Here is a 21,925-nt window from a genome sequence, read left to right on the forward strand (position 1 = left end):
TTAACATCTCTCTCATATATTGGGACTGAGATATGAAGATACTTTCTTTCTTCTGACTGATCTGCAGACCCAAGAAGAATGATAGTTCACCCAACATGGACATCTCAAACTCATCTTGCATCCTCATTGTAAAATCTTTGCACAACTCATCTTTGTGACCCCTAAAGATGATATCATCTACATACACAACCACCACAAGCTGACTGCTTTCTGTTCTGATGTAGAGATTACTGTCCACTAAGCCTTTCTTGAAACCCAACTTGCACAAGTAAGAGTCCAATCTGGAGTACCATGCCCTTGGAGCTTATTTCAAACCATACAAGGCCTTCTTCAATCTGCACACAAGAGTGGGGTCCTCACTCAGCTGAAACCCATCAGGCTGCTCTATGTAAACCTCCTCTTCCAAGTTTCCATTTAAAAAAGCTGATTTGACATCCATCTAATAGACCTTGAACCCCTTGTACCCTAACAAAGCCAAGAACATTCTGATAGTCTCAAATCTTGCCACTGGAGCAAAAATTTTCTCAAAATCAATGCCTTCCACTTGAGCATACCCTTTGTATACAAGTCTTGCTTTGTTCCTTACCACTTGACCATCTTCATTGCATTTGTTTATGAAAACCCATTTATTACCAATCACATTCTTGTCAACTTGCCTAGGGATTGGATCCCAAGTGTGATTCTTCTTTATCTGATCAAGTTCTTCATTCATGGCTTTCATCCAACTCTTATCATTGCTTGCCTCATCAACAGTTTTTGGTTCAATCTTCAAGAGAAGAGAGTAGGTGTTGGTCTTCATTCTTCTAGTCTGAACACCTACACTGGGGTCACCAATGAATAACTTATCTGTTTCCTATTGATCAACTCTGTTGTGTCTCCTCTACTCATGTGAATCTACCTCATCCTGTTCAACATCAATCTCATCTTTGCTTTTGGGTCTACTATCAACCAAGTCATTCTCATCATCAAGATCTTCAAATTTTGGAAGTTCAATTCCTGAGCCTGAAGGAATATCCCTTTTTTCATCAACTGTGACATCAGAATTCTCTACAATTTTTTCAAGTCTGTTGTTGTAGCATCTATAGGCCTTACTTGAAGTAGAATAGCCTAAAAATATATCCTCATCAGCCCTATCATCAAACTTACCCAAATCTTGGGTTGTGTTCTTTATGTAACACTTGCTACCAAAGAACTTGAAGGGTCTTGCTGTAGCCCTTCTTCTAAACCAGATTTCATATGGAGTCTTGCTTTCATGAGGTCTCAACATACATCTATTATGGATGTACACTGCAGTTAGAACTGCCTCATTCCAGAACTTTTTACCCATGTCATTCTCTGCCAACATTGTTCTAGCCATATCATGCACTGTTCTATTTTTTCTCTCTGCAACACCATTCTGTTGGGGTGTTCTTGGAGCTGAAGTTTGTTTTCTAATACCATGCTCATGGCAGTATTCTTCAAAATCATCCCAACTATACTCACCTTCTCTATCAGATCTCAGACACTTTATCTTCTTCCCTATCTGATTCTCAACTTGCTTCTTAAAGATCTTAAATCTTTCTAAAGCCTCTGACTTATGTTTCAAGAACACCACCCACACCATTCTTGAATGATCATCAACAAACAACATGATGTATCTCTCTCCTGAGGTGCTAGGTGTCCTCATAGGACCACATAAGTCTGTGTGAATCAACTGCAATGGAGAACCAGAATAGTACTCCTTAGATTTGTAGGAGATTCTGGTTTGCTTTCCCTTTTAACAAGATGCACATATAGGATTGGAGAGCTTCTTCAACTCAGGAACATCTCTCATTGCCTTCTTCGAAGAAATCTTGGCAAGGTTCTTGAAACCAATATGCCCAAGTCTTCTGTGCCACAACCATGTCTCCTCATCTATGCTGACCATGCAAGAATCTTTCTCTAACTCTGTCAAGGTATACAAGTTCCCTGAAGTTCTCTGTCCAGTAGCTACAACCTTTCCACTGCTTGATCTTCTTATCTCACACCCTTTACTAGTGAAAGTTACTTCATGCCCTTTGTCACAAATTTTACTGATGCTGAGAAGATTGTGTTTGAGCCCTTCAACATACAGGATATCAAGGGATTTCACCTTCCCATGGTTCAGACTTATGGACCCCTTCCCTATAATTCTGGCACCATTGTTGTTGCCAAACTTCACAGATCCACCTTCAAAGTCATATAATTGTTCAAACCTTTCCTTATCTCCTGTTATGTGGCTTGAGCAACCATTATCAAGAATCTATGGAGTAGAGTCTCCTTGAGCCTTAAAAGCTCTCTGAATAACAAATGCTGCTGCATCTTCTTCATTTTCTACTCTCTCTGTGAACCTAAACTTTCTTGACAAATTGAGATTTCTTTGCTTTCTTCTGTCTTGAGAACTGTCTCTCCATCTCATCATCTTCTATGTTTCTGAAAACTTTCTGCTTACCTCTATTCATCTGTCTTTGTGGGGGAAACATAGTTCTACAATTCCTTGCAATATGTCCAAGGTTGTTGCATCTGTAACATTCAACTATTTTCTCCATAAGGGGTGCAAAAGGATTTCTATCCACATAATTCCTTGGACCAATGTTAAACTTGCAATCTGAGATCTTGTGTCCAAAAGTGTTGCATTTGTAACAATAACCTTGAAAGGTGTGCCTCTACATCACAGGTTCCATTTGCCATCTGTAAGGAGCTCTGAAGTTGTCAAATGCTCTAGGTCTCTGTTGAGGACCTTGACTGTATCTATAGCTCTCTGCTCTCCTGCTTGGCCTTGCCAACTGTGGTTGTCTAGCATGGTTAGTCTTATAGAATATAGATAGATTTCCTCTTCTAATTGGACCAATCTGCACTTTATCTTTTTGTACTGCTCTCTTGACATTGCCAGCAGTAGTAACATGTGCCTTTCCTCTTTGAGCATTCTTGTCATTGACTTTGATAGGATTATGTACTGTTCCTTTACCATTTGTCTTGGTATTTTTGGAAGATTCCCCAACAAATCCAAGCCCAAATTTGATGTGAGTCGGTCTTTGAGCATTGATGATGTCATTAAGCTTCTTACTACTAGGATGTTCTTTTGGAGTAGAGTCATCTTCAACATCTTCATTTTCTAAGTCTTCTCTCTCAATCTCAGTTCTCCCATAGTCTTCAACTTTAGCCTTTAATAAGGCTAGCTCATCTGCTTAACCATCAAATTGTGCAAGAATCTCATATTGCTCCTCTAGTTGTGTTTTCAAAGCCACTTTCTCTAACTCAAGAGTGTTGTAGTCAGTGGTCTTCTGTGAGAGTTGATACTCAAGATCATCTAAGATCTTCCTTAACTTATTGGCTTGATCTCTCAACTCAAGAACTAGTTGTTCTTGCCCCTTAAGGTCTTGAGTGACATTTTTCACTTTCTTCCTTTCTCTTTTAAGCTCTCTAAGGGCAACTGTGAGTTCAGCCTCTAGATGTGATTTTTCATCTTCCTCTTCTTCTTTTGTAGAATCTTTCTTGTTAGAAGAATCTTCTTTGTTTTCTTCCACATCTATTGAGACCATGAACATAGCCTCATCATCTTCATCATTAAATGATTCTTCAGACTCTTCATCAATGCTCTTCAGTCTTCCCCAGATATCCTTGGCTGAGTCACAATCCATTACCTTAGCCATCACAATCTTATCCAATGTTGAGAATATTGCATTCACAACCTTCTGATTGTAACAATAATCTTTCTTATCTTCATTGTCAAACGGACCTCCTTCAGATTTCGTGTACCCAATCCGAACTGATGCCCAAACATCATAACCTAGTGAACCTAGGTATAACTGCATTCTCCTCTTCTACAAAGATAAAATCAGATCTAGTATCTATCAAACTTTGGTTCATGTCCTGAATAACCTTCACCTGCCATACTGTCACTGCCACTGCCTCTGGATCACTCAACTGTTGATCAAACTGTCACTGAGTATCGGCTTTGATACCAATTGTTGTAACCTGGCAGTCACTGAGAGGGGGGGGTGAATCAGTGAGTAATTTCGATCCCAAAAAAACTGTCTGATGTCTGATTAAGAAAAACCTGATATACCTATCCCTGTTTGCACAAAGTCGTATGCACACTTAGTCTCTCATAGGCACTTCCAAGTGTGCACAACCATTCCACATTCCACGCACTTCAATATAAAATGCAAACAATAAGCACCCACATCACAGGATTTTTACGAGGTTCGGCAATTTGCCTACATCCTCGGAGTAGTGCCTGTAAAGGCTTCGTACTTGCTCAATACACTACTTTTGATTGCACCCACAGTGGGGAGCACCCACACCCAATTTTCTCAAGCCGAAGCTGAGATGGCACTCGCAGTGCCGGTACAATGTGTAACATCCACTACGCGGGAGCACTCACTAAGCACTCAATAAAGAATGCAGTAAATTTGGGTTTATATCAATGCCCTACAGTCAAGCTCTGCCTAGCATATACATCCACAATTAGCTAGCATGCTTACAGTTCATCCACAACTAGCCTAGCATGTATACATTCATCCACAACTAACCCTAGCAAACACATTACATGCATATAATGTAAAATCAATGGTTAGAGAATCTCACAACCGATTGCCTGGGATGACTGGAAACTTGTACTGACAAGTTTGGTGCTCACACCTTCTCTCTCATTGGCTTCTTGCTCTTCAAAGCAAACACATCTGTGCTTTCTTCTCTTCCTCTTTGGCTTTGAGTTAATGTATCATTAACACACTTCAACCACCTCTTTTACCTCCTTTAATGGCCTAAGAACATTTATCATTGAGTATTCATGTTCATTCAAGGACCAACAAAGAGGGGGAAGGCTCTCTTGCCAAAATCGTAGCCTTCCTTCACTCAAAACTCATTTTTCTTGCTTCCATAGTGTAGGACTTGAAAAAAACGAAGAAGTAGCAACTTGGTTCACCCAAATCCGAGTTAAAATGAGGGAGATATGACTATTTGAAGTTGGAGCAATGAAATAGCCTGAAATGGAATCTTCGTAAGAGTGGCGTAGGCTGCGCCGGCGGCACGCGCAACAGGGGCGCAAATCTGGCTGTAGATCTCATCAAAGAGTATCTAATAATATGAGCTGTCGTATTCCCATAACGGATAATAAACATGAGCCGTAGATCTAGGATCATATGACGTTATGATGACGTAGGCGGTCAACATTGCATCCGCAGTTAGAAACGTTGTCGACATCCTATTGGTTAGATCGGCACGATTCACAGAGGGTTATCGGCTATGTCTCATAAAGTATAGGCTGCTCGCAGTCCTTGGATTGAGATCTTCAGATCTTATTTAAATCAGATCTCATGAGATCTTGAGAAGCGTCATCTATCTATGCCACTTTGTGCGTGTGCGTAACACCGTAGCATCCTCGATCATGTGCGGCACCAGCTTATGGTTCTTGATAAATATGACCAATGGAAAATCTCGTGCAAGCATATTAAGCGTTCGATCTAGCACCAATTCGTGAGCACTCTTAGATGGGAATCAAGCCTACGTGGTCGAATCTAGACCGTCCATTTCACAACCCTATACTCTCTTTTATTACAATCAAGCCCCTGCCTCCATATATTTCAGTGCTTAAAGACCCCTTGCAATTCAGGCCTTCAAAATCTTGAAATTACACAAAAGCCCTTCAAATTTCAAAAATAAATTGCAAAAAATCCACCCAACACCGAGAGCAACTGATGGATTTTCGGTTTGGATTTTTGAATCGGCTTTACGGAAACACTTATAACTTTTTCATATGATATCTGATCGAGATGAAACGAAGTGCGTTGGAACCGTAACTGGACGCTCTACGACTTTCCAGAAGACTCAATCATCTGACTCATCCATGTAAAAAGATCAAAATGCCCCTAGACCTTTCTAATGACGCATCTTTCTTATACGGAACTGGAATGCGGTGAAATTAGAACCGTTGGAAAGATTGGATTTTTGTCGTATTGTTATATGGAGAACACTTCCTTTAAAAAATTCATCTTCAATGCCGAAATTGCCCTCGATTGCCACAAATGCCGTAACTTCTTCATACAGTATCGGAATGCGACAAAATCAGTTGCACTGGACTAGATAAATTACAATATATATTCATGAAAAAAGGATCTTCCAAAAATGTCATTTTCACTGTCGAAAATGCCCCTGAGCGTAAATAGGCCAATTTTGCCAGTTTTGACCTAGAAACCCGCACCACATTACTAAGGATGTATCAAACCATTCCATGCATACTAAGGAGTTCTGTTATCTCATCGGTGACACTAGACACTGTCATGTCATCATTTTCATCCACATCACCCAAACTAGCCACGTCATCATCGTCACGTGGCCGGGTTGCCAACAAGGGCAACCATAAAACAACAACCATGACCTACACAAGATCTTTGCAACCGCGGGAGACTTTTGTCACTTGCTAGGAGGTCAGAAAAGAGTTTGTTGGGTTGTGCACGGGCTGCCCAAGCTCCCAACTCATCTGGAGAATGAATTGGGCCCCTGTGTTGATGATCTACTAGTTGATTCAAGATCAGGGTGATTCACCACTTTGTACACTTTCTATATCCATTCTTTTCGTCACGAATATTTAGTATTCTGATTTATCTGAATTCATTTGCCCCCATGTTTACATCAATTTTTCTAACCATCACTTTCCTCCTTTGCTTTGGTTGTTTTTGATATTTTTATTTTAGAGGAAATTACACTCCCCTCCCCTAGATGTTTCAAGTATTACACTTAGACCCTATGCAAAGTTTGAAATACAACCACACCCTATGCTATTAACTCTGTTAGAAGTTCATGTTAAATGACTCATTTACCCCCTTCCCCTTTCTTTAAAAAACACTCTGAGGACACTCTCTTGAGAGCCGATCGAGGGTTTATTAATTTGGATTTCTTGGACCGTTGGAGGGAGAATCGGTGCCTGGCTCCGATCTCCGATCGAGGGTTTCTTGAGTCCGATCACCTGAATCGATTGAGGTGCTGATATTGTGAAGGTAAGAACACCTCTTTTTTCCCCTTCTTCCACCTCTTTTTCTCCCTTTTTCCGTCTCTTTTCCCCCCCTTTTTTCACCCCTTTTTTTTGAAATTTCTTGGCCTGAGATGCAACACAAAACAGAGAGTTCTTAGCTCGAGGGTTTTATGGTTGTGTTTCTACAGAATCAGACCCAAAATGTAGATTTCACCATCATACGTTTACCAAATATCAGATTAATGGAAGTGGAAGGTGTGACCACCAATCCCACTTGCATTACACCAGTCTCCATATAGGTCAATTAAAAGGAGATGGGAAAAAACATGACAGTTTGGTGCGAATACTATAGCATGACAGTTTGGCATCAGAGTAAAGAGTTCATGGTGTAGACAAAAGAGTAAAGAGAAGTATGCAGCAGTAATTTGTTGTAGTAGAGAAGGCTTTAAAAAGAAACGAGAAACAAACCATTTAAGGCCAGAAACAAGAACTGGTTGCCCAGCAATGATGAGGGTTAAATTAATGGACTTTAAAAAATGGAAAGTGACGGAAATTAGTCTTGAGTACAACCATTTAATTACTCCAGCTAATGTGCAATTCTATAAATCTCATAAAAGCACAGGTGTTGGAACCAAATGGAAATTGTTTTTAGATAGCGAGGCTGAATTACTAGCAGATAAGTTGCTGCAAACATGTGGCCTAGATGTATGGAATCATGAAAACTTTAAGTTTTGATGAAAGAGAGATGCTTTGTGGGTTTTGGATCAGGATGTGCAACTGAAGCTCAGGGAAGGTGATGCAAAAGGCATTTTGAATTTCTTTTGTCGTATGCAGTTGATGAAGCCAAACTTCTTTTACTTGATGGACCTCAACAATGGAGGAAACTTGAGGAACATTTTCTGGGCTGATCCCATGTCTCCAGCTGCATATCATTACTTTGGTGATGTTGTTGCAGATTGTGAGTCAATGCATTTCATTCCTGTCTTGAAGACGAAATGTTGTTTGGAATCACAGATCTCTAAAGTGTATACAAATGATATCTTTCAGAAGTTGACAGTAATTTGTTGGCAAAAAACATGACAGTTTGATGGAGGTGAACCACCTTCAATTTCAGAAGTTCAGAAACCATGGAGGAGAGTTACAGACACTGAGTGTCCATCCTTCTTCTCAAGGAAGAAGATGGTAATAAGTTGGGGGTATTTTGGGGTTTATGGAAAAAGTATAATACACTTAACGGTTCCTCACTCACGGTCAGGGTACGGTTGATAGAATCTAGAACTTAGAAGGGAGGGGAGTGTAATTTCAAACTTCGTAGGGGAGGGTTATGTAATACTTGAAACATACAGGAGAGGGGAGTGTGATTTCGTCTTTATTTTATTTTTCATACAGTCTAGATCTGGATATAGATTATTTGTATTATTTTTTTTCCTTTTCCATTTTCATCGATGATTTTTTATTTAATGAATTATACGGCCTTCCCGGTACTGGAAAGTTTTATATGATTTGATGGCGTAACTTTGCTTATACTATGAAGGTTCTTGATGATGAGCAACTGGATGATGCTAGCCTGCTGATTAGCAACCTGAACAATCTAAAGCATTTAAAACTGAGGATGTGGCTGGCAAGTGTTGAACTTTGGGGTTTAGCTACCTTGTTGAGCTTGTCACCTAATATGGAGTCTCTATCTATAGACATTGGTGAGCCGGTGTGTACCAAACATCGATTCTAAATTTGCACGATGTTGGATCTTGACATCCCGGGATCAGGTGTTGATTTTATAGATTTTGTTTTGATTTTAAGATTTTTTATGTTTCTCTGCAGGGAGATACGGATGCTTCAGACATGTTAGTTATGTCTATTCTCAAAGAACAAGCTTTCTGGGAAGGACTTTTAATTCCTTTTGAATTTTTTCATCATCTGAAAAAGGTTGAGATCAAGGGCTTTGAGGGGCGAGGCAATGAAATAGAATTTGTAAAATTTTTGCTCAAGAATTCAGAAGTTTTGGAGAAGATGGTTATTTCTAATGCTGATTTGACAGCAAGATATGGTAAGTATATGAACAGAGGCTACAAGAAAACACTGGAAAAGTTACAGGCACAACAGAACTCAAGTCAAAACTTTTTGTTTCTTCCAAAAAAGTCACCTGGTGCTGAGATTGTGCTGTGACACTGAAAAGTTTCGTCAGATGCCATTTTGGTTCCAAGGTTTCTTGTACTTGGATCTTCCTTAGATTTCCTTTTCTTTCTTAAATAAAACATTCCTTTGATGCTTTTGTGGAAGTTTGTATCCCCTGCAGGGAGATGCTGAAAAGCAGCAATTGCTTAATTTCTTGTTTTCTTCAGGAGTTGGAAGTATATTGAAACCATTTGTTATGAATTACTGAAGAAGAACCAGGCCAGTAATTTACCGCCTTCCTTTTAGAATTGAACCATTCAAGTTTCTTTTGATGATGCTTAGCTTTATATTTTCTAGGCAGTTGCAGAAAGGGATTGGATAAGGCAATATGTATTTGTATATTGTTTTACCTAGTGCAAAACATGCATCTGTTAGATGATTTCTGAATTCACCACCTTGTTTAGGATTGAACCATAGGCATACTTATCAATGTTATTTCATATTGTGGTTGCCAAAGTGATGTTAAGATTGAATTGAGATCCACTTATGTATGTCATGAATTGAATTTCGTATTTCCTTTGTTTTTAACCCATGTGATGTATTTCATATATCCATTCTACTAGAGTCAAAACTTGAGATGGACCTGGTCCAGAGTCTCCAGACCAAAACAGATTGTTCAATATATGAAGCAGTTCCGGGTAGCCAAACCTGGGTTGACAGTTTCTATTTTGTTTCTTGGGCATGCCTGTGGCAACATGATGTTTATCAGGAGTAGGATGATTAGGATCTCTTTTATTTAAGGGAAAAAAATTTGTCCAGGCACAGGGTGGGGCAAAATGACTGCCCCCTCATGAAAAGGCGGAAATCCCACCCCTATTGATGCTTCCCTGCTTGTGCCCATTTCCCCCATGATGGTGCAGGAGCCACTTTCCTGGACAGAAAACTCTTGCCCTTTATTTAGTTAGTTATTAATAGCTTTTATCTAGACTATTCTTTAACTTCAGGAAGCTATGGTTTTAGTTCATGATTAATATCATTAATTCATGTGCAGTACTGGAAGAAAAGAAGCAATAGGACTTTAGGCACCGACCCTTATGTCTTCATCTGCTCTGCTCTGCTCTTCCTTTCACTGTTATTTATATTCCTTTTTGTTTAAGCTTACTTCTTCCTAGATTTGGTGAACATATCTTTGCTCTTCCTCTCTGCCCACCTCTTCGGTTCCCCCGGGGGTGGGGGTGGCGGGGGTTCCCTCCTTTTGCGCTTAGCTTGTTTCTGATAGATTCGTTAACTGCAGCCCTCATTTTCTCTTTTATCCTTTATATGTTCTCATTTATTTTTCTATTTTGTTGGGCTTTGGGGTAGGCCTCCCTTTATTTTTGATTTAAACTGACCTACACTAACCCAAGGCGGTTGCTTAGTTGGCAAGGAGCAACACCTCAAAATTAAGAGGTTTTGAAAACAAAAAATTGCCCTCCGTCTAGTGTTTTTTGGGATTTTAAATGAAATTTGTTTTGATTATTAAAAAAAAAAAGAGTGAAATCTTAGACAATACATATTACAAAAAAATTCAGTTCTAGCCTGCAATGCTAACTGTGGGTTATGGAGACCTTACTTCGATTGTGTTTTTCCATATTAAAATATACAAAATCTTATTATAAATGCTCGAAATCCAACATAAAGAAAAATAACTGATGAAACGGTGTAGGATGCCCTAGGGGTGATCGGATGGAGTATTGTTAAATGACTTAGGTTGGTATTTTTTTTTTGGATAGAAACCTCAGTTGGTTTCACAGTACTTGCCCAACAGATGCATCGTCCGCTAATCAAGCGAGCTAGAGTCACAAAGGTACTTTCAGAATAATATCCATTCACAGGGGAAGAAGAAGAATAGTAGTTTCTCTCCCTTCTCTTGAAACCAGGTTTCAGAATGGAACAGAAGACATGGAAGGAAATGAATTGGCCACATGGTGCCCTCACAACCCCTATTCTCTCTAACGGGGTAGCGTAGTTGGTGAGCAACGAACTTGGTACGAGTTGTAAATTTAGACGTCCTAAGTTCGATTCCCACTAGGCACACGTTGGGTCATTCACACGGGGTGTTTAATGCTCTTCAGAAAGTTGAATGGTTCTCATTCAATCCTGGTATGACCCGGTACATGTGGTTGTGGGGTCAGTGTGGCTTGTGAGACTAGTCAGATCAAAAGCCTAAATACTTTTTAGCAAAAAAAAAACTCTTATTCTAAAACCTCAGATTCTTGTGCACTTCTTGCAAAACCAAAGTTGGAAACACAAATACAAGAACCTCCACACAATTATGCAGAATATGCTTGCCATAAGACCTTGATATTCGGACTAGGGGCAAATACTAAAATGGGATCAGAAATGGTGGAAGATCCACATGTCTAGGAGAATGGATTATATTTAAATCCTGAACCTACTTATTGGTATTAATCATAACATACATGATGAGGGTTGGGGGTCTACCTTACTTGACACTAAGGTTTTGACCATCTAAATGAAATAACAAGTCTATCAAACCTTGATTTAAAGAAGGAAAAAAGAGCTCTAAAAGGTAGCATGACATGTGCGTCCAAATGCATTGGAAGATGAAATGATCGTCCTACCCTACATGAACCGTGCATTTAAATACAATGGAAATTTTTTTATTGTTGATGCTTCCGTTTGTGCTCTCATTGATCTCCGCTCCCGCATTTGCTTCCATTGATCTTTTCACTAATGCAGAAGTCACATTGCCTTTTAGGGAACCCTTCCCTATAAAGAAAGATAAATCTATTTTAATCAACCTCGAATATTTGATAAAGTTCTTGAGCATATTTCTAATGGAAGGTACAAGTAAAGCTTCAGTTCGCAAGCCCAAGGATCCTACTGCCCAAATTTTCTTAGGTTGCGTTTGGTAGCCAAGAGAAGAAAAGAGAAGAAATTTGTATTTTTTTCTTTGATTAGGAATTTCTCTTTGCACTTGGTATGTCTTTATCTAAGAGAAGATTCAACTTTAGAAATTCAAAATTCCCCTTAAGAATTGTGAAGTTTTCTTTTTCTCTAAAAAAGAAAAAAAAAAATCTTACAAAAAACACAAGAAAACATGAGAAAATATGAAAACATAATAAGACAAAATAAATGATTACACAATGATTTCCTATGTGTTTATCTCCTTTCTGAATTTTTTTTCTTTCTTTCCTTTTCTTCTCTTGGTTACAAAACATACACACTCTTTTTATTTTTTCACCATTTCTTTTCTTTCTTTCTCTTGGCTACCAAACATAAACCTTAGATATGTCACACGAACGGAAAATATGCCATCGATTTCCCTTGGGATAAGGCTATCTATATACATATTTTAATATTTAATTTTTATATCATGTGTATATATATATATATATATATATGCTGACTTAGCATATCCATCCGATATGGGCCAATACCGTATCCAATCTGATATTAAGTTTCCGAACTGATCGATACCAGATACGAAACTCAAGTGGCCTCTTACCGTCATCGATGGATGGATGAAGGGCTAAGATTATTTACTCCAATAGCTCTATCCCTCTATGTTTATTGATTCCAATCTGACATTCCACAAGTGTCCTTCACTGGATAAAATATAGTCCCAAAAACAAAACGGTTTTTTTTTCCCGCCAAAATCATAACCGAACTAAAGAACTAAGCAGATAGAGGATCAAACCTCATTTGGTCTCGTTTCGTCACTTGTGCTCGTTCTCTTCTTCCTCTTCTTCTTCTTGGTACGAAAATGGAGAGTTAAGTGTTAGTAATCGTTCATCTCAGAGACGCATTTCGATTTTCTTGAAATTTCTATGGCGGAGACGATAAGAGATCGGTCACAGATCGATATTAAGCCTCAAGAACCTCCTCCTCCTCTTCCCTCCGTCTCCTTTGATTTCCCAGATGATGAATTGCAAGAACAGAGGACTCTGTTGTTTAGATCTCGCTCACAGAGGAAGGAGAATACCTGGGTCATTTCCCTTTTTGTGTTTCTCCACATTGTGGCCTTTGCTGCAACAATGTTCGTTAATAATTGCTGGACCAATTCTAATGGCGATTGTGTGCTGGAATTCCTGGGAAGGTTCTCATTTCAACCCCTGTACGAGAATCCCGTCCTTGGGCCATCCTCGTCCACGTGAGTCATCTCTTTTGAAACTTTCTTGCTTCTCATTAAAAACTACTGCAGATAAATCTTTTTGGGTTTATTTCAGGTTCAGTTAATTATGTTTGGTTTAATTTGATCTTTATAGGTTCTGTGTAAGCTATATTCCCTACTCTTTTTTTTTGGAAAAATCATCTCAAACAATCTATTCGGAATGATCATCTGTTTCGTTGAAAAAGATCAGACCCTGGCGCTAAGAGAGAGCCTTGCACTCTGGAACGGTTTTAAAATTTTCACCTTTTGTGTAGATATGCTTTTCTTCAGATTCTTTACTGTACTAGTCTACTTAGTTCTGAAATTTGTAGGAATCAGAGATTTTGGGTTTCTGACAAAATCAATTGAGGGGTTACTTTTCAACAAGAAACCTACAGCGGATTACATGCTAGAAATTAGAATCTATTCTCCCATAACTCTTAATGGGATTTCACCAAGTAAAGCGTACACTAGGGTTACATGAGATGCTAATTCCTTTAATGGAGATTTTACTGTAGCGTTGGATATCTTCTTTTGTTTTTGTGGTTTATGTTCTTTGTCTGCTACCCTGAATTGTAAGGAATTTTACTGAAGCGTTGGATATCTTCTTTTTTTTTTGGTTTATGTTCTGTCTCCTACCCTGAATTGTAAGGAATTTATCTTCAAAATAGTAATTAGTCTCTAAGAGTATTCATGGTAAATCTTTATTCTGGAAAACCATGACTTTAATTTTTTATTGTTTAATCATAAGAAAACTTCCATGATAAGTTCAGTCAACTGAAAAGTTTGCTTCTTATGATGAAAATGAATGCTGGAGGGTGCTGACATTCTATCCAATTCATGGACTCATTTCTTTCACATATGCTGGTTCTTCGAGTCAGCTTTAATATTTTTCTTTCTCTAGGTTGGATGCAATGGGGGCTATTCGGCGGGCACTGCTGATTCAACAGCATCAAACATGGCGTCTTGTTACATGCCTTTTGTTGCATGCAGGGGCTATCCACTTTATCATCAACCTTTCATGTATTCTCTTAATCGGCATTCGCTTAGAGCAGGAGTTTGGACCATGTAAGCTTTTAGGATTCAAAGAAACTGGATCTTAGGTTGGGTCGAGCTATTAACTGTCTTTGCTTCTATTTTTTAGTGAGGACTGGGATAATCTACACATTCTCTGCTGTCCTTGGTGGTCTGGCCTCTGCACTCTTTGTCCAGAACAGCCCAGCTGTTGGTTCCTCTTCTGCTCTCTTTGGGTTACTTGGTGCGATGCTTTCTGGGATTATTCGGAACTGGAAAGTTTACAGTGATAAGGTTACCCTCTTGCATTTGGATTTCCATTTTCCTTTTTCGTTCTCCTTCTAATTTCAGCTTTTCTCTGCTAATCACAGGTTGTGGCACTGGTGTCACTTTTTATTATTACAACTGGCAATCTAATTCTTGGTTTGCTACCACATATTGACAATTTTTCAAATATTGGAGGACTTTTATCTGGGTTTCTTCTCGGGTTTGTGCTTCTATTCAATCCTCAGCTTGGGCAAGTGGCTCAAACTAAACAAGGCCTGTTTGAGTATAAGGTCAAAAGTTCTGTTAAATTCAAAGACAAAGTGGACAAACCTGCGCAGAGGACTCTCTCTCTTGTTCTCTTTGCTCTTCTGTGAGTTAATTTTCCACAAGCTATCTGAAATCTATTCCTATCATCGTTTTCTGCATATGCCAATAGAGAGATTGGGATCTTACAACAAGACCTTCTATTGCAGCTTCACAGGAAGTCTTCTGGCCGTCCTTCATGCTGCAGATGCGAATAAGTACTGCAGTTGGTGTCATTATGTTGATTGTGTCCCCTCTAGATGGTGGAGCTGCAATGTAAAACCAAGCTCTTGTGAGGTATATGTTACTTACCACTTCTAAGAATAACATAAAGCATGAAAAGAGCAGAACTCCCCTTTCTCTTAATGCATGAATATAAAGGAAGGAAGCTTGTAGAGAAAATATTTTCTTATAAGCCATTTGGGATTTTCAATATGATTTGCAATTCGGAACTTCTAAAAAGAAACTGAAACTATTCAGGATATAATTAACTAATCTTACTAAACCATGTTCCAACTCAAATATTAAATTTGATAATACAAACAGAAAATAGAATTCAACTTTAGGGGTGCTTTGCAGGTCCGTAACATTTATGGGTACTCCAGAAAAGCAAAAAAAAAAAAAAGTTATAATCCTGAAACCTGATCATTTCTGATTTCCTTATATCTGATAAGACAAGTATATATATCCACCCATGCTTCTCCAAACATTTCTTTGGAAAATTCCATTCCATATCTTAGTTTTATCTTGTCCATAAATTTTTTATGTTTCATGCCTTGAGAGCCTTGAGAGTTGTTCTATGTAGAAAACAAGAAATGCCGAGCCTAATCAATGCTAATGGTGGCTACACATATGCAGGTCCTAGTTAGTCCGGGGCGATTGACATTTACCTGTAAAAGTAATGATCACTTTCGAGTTTACCCTTTCACAAACATCTCTCGAGAAAGAATGGAAGACTTGTGCAGTCTGATCTGTACCTAAGAAAGTGTATGTATATTCAGACTTTTCATGTGATTTATAGATCCTTCTAACATGGAATTCTCTCTTAGCATAGTAAGCATTGAATGGTGATGTTGTACTTGTATTAAGTAAGAGATTGATGGTATTATTTATGCTTAAATGAATTTATTGACGTTGCATCCACTGAAAGGACCATCACCTTTGATATTGATTGTAAGAGTCAATACTCTTGATAAAATATATGAACTCTATGATGAATGAGCTGTTTTCTTGGGATTGTTAGCATTCTTTAGCAGTAAAGTCAAGCACCAAGGTCAAACTTGAAGTTTGAAGGGTGCAATTTGTGGTTTTCTCCAGACCAATTCAGCTCAATAGTAGTGTTTTTTAGGTGTAATTCATAAACTGGTTTATGTTGCAGATCATGTTTAGTCTCTGATGCTGGAGCATCTCCTGCAGTTTAGTCTAGCATTTGATGTGCTTCTGTGCAAGGGGCTTTGGTACTATTATTGATTACTTCATGTTTTTGGGTTTATAATCCCTGCCTGCATCGGTCTTTCTTGCTGATTTGGATGGAAAGTGTTTCCAAGATGGGACATTTAAATCCCAGAATTATTCATTCCCCCTCCCCCCACCCCCAACCTCCTGTGTTTTTTAGGAATTCATGGCCAATTTAAATTAACACACCAGCAGCCAGCAGATTCTGTTGCATTTGGTATGCGTTCTTAGCAAATGAACTCCCATGTTTTGACTTAAATACTTATGGCCTTTCATTCTCATTTAATAATCTAAATCTAGGAAATCTGCCACAGGCAAGCTTTTTCCACATCATGGAATTTCTGTCCGATATGGTAGTGTCACATCAGAGAGGAAATGTAACTAGACACGTCCCACTGCCACCCCAATGTAAATGCAATGCCCACTTCATATCTATATTTTGTATCTGTCTCTTAATCTTTGATTGCTTGTCAGCTCAAGAGGGCTTCCCTATAGGAGCAAGAAGCATCTTAACTGATGGTCATGTAACTCTCTTTTGAATTATTGGTTTAGCGTTGTCCTTATGGTGGTTATATGGATGCAGGTCATAGTAAGCGCACGGTAATTGGCATTTACCTGTGGAGGTAATAACAACTTTTAAGTTTGCCCTATCATCAATATCTCATGAACGGATAGAGGACCTGTGCAGTCAGATTTGTGCCTAAGCTTTCACCATTAATCTGTCAAGTTTTGTTGAGAAACTGTATGGATGTTCAAGTTTTCACATCATTTGTGGAGCATTCATTGAACATGTATAATAAGCCTTGGATACTGTAAGTTGTACTTGTTTCCAATGAGCACAAACTGCAAATGAAAGAAATGATTCTTATATGCAAAATCATCCACCGGTTGATTTTCCTACGATGCACAAACTGCTTTTTGTGATTGTTAGTTTTCTCTTGTCGCTGTCTAGTCAAAACTTGGAATCTGAGGTAGTTGAGGGGTACAATTTCACTTGTTATTAAGCAGTTCATCTGAATAAAACATATTTAAGTGATAATGACTTGCCTGATTGGTGGACAGTATTGATGACTTATTACCCATTAGGATGAAAATGTTTCTTAAATGGAACATCTAGATAGTTTCATTCTTTTCCCTCTCATTTGAGAGGAATGCATAGAATATTTTTGGATAACCGATTTGGTTTTATGCCTGGAAGATCAACTGTAAAAGCCATTTATTTGTTTAGGAGTCTAATGGAAAGATTTAGAGAATGTAAGAGTGGTCAACATATGGTCTTCATTGACTTAGAAAATGCTTATGTTAAGGGTCCCTAAATAGTTAATTTAGCTAGTATTAGAGAAGAAAAATGTTTCAAGTAAATATGTGGACTTAGTTAAAGATGTGCACAATGGTATGTTGACTAGTGTAAGATTTGTTCAGGGAGGTTGGGGGGTGGGGTGTAGTGAATTCCCAATTATAGTTGGATAATATCAAGGATCAAATTTTCATCGATATTCATTTGCTCTAATCATAGAAGAGTTGACTAGAAACATTCAAGATAGATTCTTTGGTGTATGCTTGTTGCTGATGATATTGTTTGGTGGATGAAATAAAAGCAATGAATTATGGAGATCAATCTTAATTCAAAAACTTTCAAGTTAAGACAATATAGTGTGTAACTTTATTGACAATAGGACTGAAGCAAAATGGTGAAAATTAATGATAAGAAGTTACCACTGAGTGAAAATTCTAGGTACTTTGATTCAATTATAAATAAAAGAATGAGAAATAGAAGATGGTACTGCACAAAGAATTAAAATATAATAGATGGAGTGGAGTGATGCGTCATGAGTATTGTACGATTGATGTATTCATTAAAACCCAAAAGAAAATTTTATAGGATAGTTATACCACCAGCAGTGATGTATGAAGCTAGATGTTGGACAGTGAAAAACAACAAACAGATAAATAAACTGGGTGTAGTTGAAATGGGGTTGGATCTTTGGAACAGCTTTCAAATGATGTATAAGCTACAGGATAAGCTTAGAGAAATGTTCACTTGCTGAGATACTGGATGCTTACCGGAAGAGGGGAATTGCATGTAAGTAAAGGGAGAATCTTCATGGACAGGCTTCCACTTCGCGCATTTCAGATGGTGGTAAAGTGAACCTCATAAAGAGCTCTTCCTCATCATGGGTGAGTGATAGAACTAGAAAGGATAAAATAAGGAATGAACAAATTAGAGCTAATTTAGGAGTAGTTTTGATACATGATAAGTTGCAAGAAAGTTGTTTGATGTGGCATAGACATCTGCAATGGAGGTCTTTGAATGCTTTAGTATGGAAGGGTGATTTGATTTACAATGCATGAGCTAATAGAGCCAGGGTTAGACCTAAAACGACTCTAGGAGAATGGTGACGAAAGACATGCATAGCTTAGGACTAGTAACAAGGAAACTCTTTTGCTACTTGGTGGGAAGCCTTCTATGATGAAACTCACAGGAGGGTAAGGTTAATTTGCAGCTACCACCACCTTAAATCAAGCAATTAAGATCCCCTGATATGCCCAAATCCCTATGCCAAATGACTTGTCTAGGAGCCCTTCCTCCAATGGATATTATGCAGTAGATTTGAGGATCCTCTCCTAAAGTAATCAGCTATCGTCTTTGCCCTCTCCATCTCATTTATGAACTGCAATTTGGTTTCCAATTGGGACTATGGTTTAGGTCATAAAAAACTCCTGGTTTTGGTGGAAAAAGGGGGGAAAACATATTTACTTTCATGCAACCCCTCAAATTTTTATATACTTTTATAGTGCTCTTAAAACTTCTGGTTGCTATCCTAATTTACCAAAAAAGAAAAAAAAAATCAGAAATGCTCTGTACTATATTTTGGCACTTAAAAATATTATAAGAGTTCAATCAGAAAAAAATAATAATAATAATAATTATAAAAGGACCATAGAGATCCGGATCTTCTCCAACCCCTCCAGCGCTTCTTGACAGCTGGGAGGACTTGCAAGCACCCCAAGGCCCTTCCAGCCATCAGATTTGCGCAGGAGGGTTGGAGAGGACCCATATGCGAACCATAGTGAGGTGGGTCCATCTTGGCCCCACAGTGGGTATTTTCTAACACGAAAAAAAGAAATGTGGTTGTATCCAAAAAAAAAAAAAATGTGGTGTTGGGAATAATCAAAATATCCACTCTTTTGAGTAGTGATCAAGAAGAGCACAACAACCACTAAAATCCAATATTACTAATTGCTTTTAGTTTTGGGAAAGAAATTTAAGATTCAAAATTAAAACTACACTCATGACTCAATGCCTTCTTAGGTTTGTTAACCAAAATTGAGCATCTGTTTTCCATTAGAATAATGACAATATGTACATGGGTAGTATGATAGTATCCACCATGTGGCTTCATTTTGTTGCAAGGGGAATTAAAGAGAAGGAAATGAAAATTTTAAACTTAAAAAATATATATTTTTTTAATAATTATCTATTCAAGAAGCATGGTCGTGGTTTTTCTTTCCTATTTTTTGGTATTTAAGCTCTATCAAATCTTTTCTACAATTTTTTTTTTTTTGGTGTAAACCTTCTTCACAATTGAAGTCCAGCCAACAAGTGAGGTCTTTGATTTTTTGAAAAATTGCGGATATGAAATCCTCTTTTTTGTATGTAACTAACAATAATTATTCCTAATGGATATTTTCATATTGGTTGTTAAAAAAAAGATTCTATATTTTTAAATTTCACTTTAGTTTGCATCAAAATCCCTTTGGTTTAAAAGTAAAATAAAAATTACTAGTTTAATGTATCATTACTAAATATGGTAACAAATTTAAGTAGTCATTACCATATATATATATATATATATTATATTTTGTAAAATAGTAGTTTATACAATTACATGCGGTAATGTCTACTAAAGTTTCCTTTTTAGGTTTGAATTTTTTTAGTTCCCATCCCTCTATTTTCCTTGAAATCAAATGTAGCCCTATGAAATTTCATCAACCAAATAAATGATTTTTTTTTCTTAATGATATTATCAACCATTTATCCTAGCCGTCTTGCGTGGAAGGAACCAGATGATGGAGACTTGACGTCTTGATCCATACACAATCTGCTATTCTAATCCCAATGTCTTTGATTGTCACAATATTTCTTTCTTTTCTTTATTTTTTTTTCCTTTTCTTATTTTTTTTATTAATTTTTTATAGAATGATTGGATATAATTAAAGGCATTCAAATAAAAGGAAGGAAGAACCAAATAACCAAGAATCTCATACGATAATTCTATAGAACTTTCTTCTAAGATTTAGAGGAATTTGTCGATCACAAAGAACTCCAGATGCCCTTCTCCACTTCATCCATCCTACCTGAATTGTATACGTTGAAAAATTGAATTAGATACACCATATAGGAAGAAGGTCTTCTTTTGCACGTAATGAAAAAAAACTTTTTTATTACTTATCTAATATTATAGTATAATATATTTAGAATTCTTATCAAATTTAATAATGATACTTTACTTTTTAGATTTTATAATTTTAAGTAATGTATTAATCTATTTTTGAATTTTTGAAATTTCACTTCCCTTCTTTTTAATTCCCCTTGCAATCATACAGAGCCTTAGTCTCTCAATGCATTAAAAAGGTCCATTATTTTGAGCTACATGAATGGATGATGTGGATAATTTTGAGTGTTGTTAGACTGGCCAAGGTTTAGGTTAGCCATATGTCTTAACTTTAGAATCAAATGCAATGTATGCTTATGCACCCCAATGTCGAACCTAGTTTTATTGTCACTTGATAGACTCTATTTTGGCTTATTCTTGATATGTAGGCAAGTGACCTTAACGTCTATCTATCCATAAAATTTGGGATCCCTCCAATTTACCAAGTGACAAATATGTGTGCCATCCATTCTGGAAGCACTCACCATTTATTTATGTGGGAGTTTTTTTTTTTTTTTTTGGTGGGGTGGGGTGGGTTCTTCTCTATGAGTTGGGCATTATTTTTCGAAAACAAATTTATCCTCACTCCGATGAATCCCTTGTTTGAAGCAATATTGCAAGCCACTAACTGGGTTCATACGAAACCATCGATGACGGTGAGATTGTAGTCTTGAGGATCTCGAGTAACCATAGAGGTCATGCCACTACTTAATATGTGGCGGACAAGGACTGATGCAAGTGTATTTATGTGATAGATGACTTTATACCCATCTCATTGATTAAATGTCAAATTGTGACCAGCATAGAAAATTTGAACATTGTTAAAATGCTAGGTGAAAGTTTCAAAAAATTATAAAAGGAAGAATGTTTTCTATCAGGAAGTTCAGTGGTTGTGCCCAGACATAGAGGCGGGCGTCACCCCCATGTAAGATAAAAATGTTTATTTTATTGATACTTCCAAGTGCGCTCTCATTGACCCTTATGCTAGTGCAGCCCGTGCAACCCAGGTAAAAAACATTTTTCCCATTATTAAATTACCAGATCCTTAACCTTGGTTGAATTGCCTCTCATGGCAACTTGGGCACCCAAATTTTTTTTTTCCCCCTTCACACACACACAAGACTCATGAATCCTCTAATCATGAATAATTTCAACCACTTTCACCCACCTGATTTTAAAACATAACTGCAACGCCGCGCCCCCCCC

The 21,925-nt window shown here is 37.7% G+C and overlaps 3 protein-coding genes across 3 annotated transcripts in view; all 3 read left to right on the top strand.

Annotated features, from left to right (window-relative positions):
• Window positions 1-21,925, top strand: part of LOC122075598 (HVA22-like protein a) — a gene marked incomplete at its 5' end in the record, with an annotated part of 50,668 nt that overhangs the window by 9,673 nt on the left and 19,070 nt on the right.
• LOC122075597 lies at window positions 8,379-9,604 on the top strand. The gene is made up of 2 exons (XM_042640671.1): window positions 8,379-8,678; window positions 8,795-9,604. Exons 1-2 carry the CDS (start codon window positions 8,502-8,504, stop codon window positions 9,137-9,139), a joined length of 522 nt encoding a protein of 173 aa, XP_042496605.1. The 5' UTR covers window positions 8,379-8,501; the 3' UTR covers window positions 9,140-9,604.
• Window positions 12,811-17,183, top strand: LOC122075596 (RHOMBOID-like protein 8). Its single transcript, XM_042640670.1, has 7 exons — window positions 12,811-13,244; window positions 14,149-14,312; window positions 14,389-14,552; window positions 14,630-14,895; window positions 14,999-15,125; window positions 15,687-15,815; window positions 16,867-17,183. The coding sequence occupies exons 1-6, from the start codon at window positions 12,922-12,924 to the stop codon at window positions 15,807-15,809; spliced, it is 1,167 nt and encodes a 388-aa protein (XP_042496604.1). The 5' UTR covers window positions 12,811-12,921; the 3' UTR covers window positions 15,810-15,815; window positions 16,867-17,183.

This window comes from Macadamia integrifolia, chromosome 4, assembly GCF_013358625.1.
Source record: "Macadamia integrifolia cultivar HAES 741 chromosome 4, SCU_Mint_v3, whole genome shotgun sequence".
Lineage (NCBI taxonomy): Eukaryota > Viridiplantae > Streptophyta > Magnoliopsida > Proteales > Proteaceae > Macadamia > Macadamia integrifolia.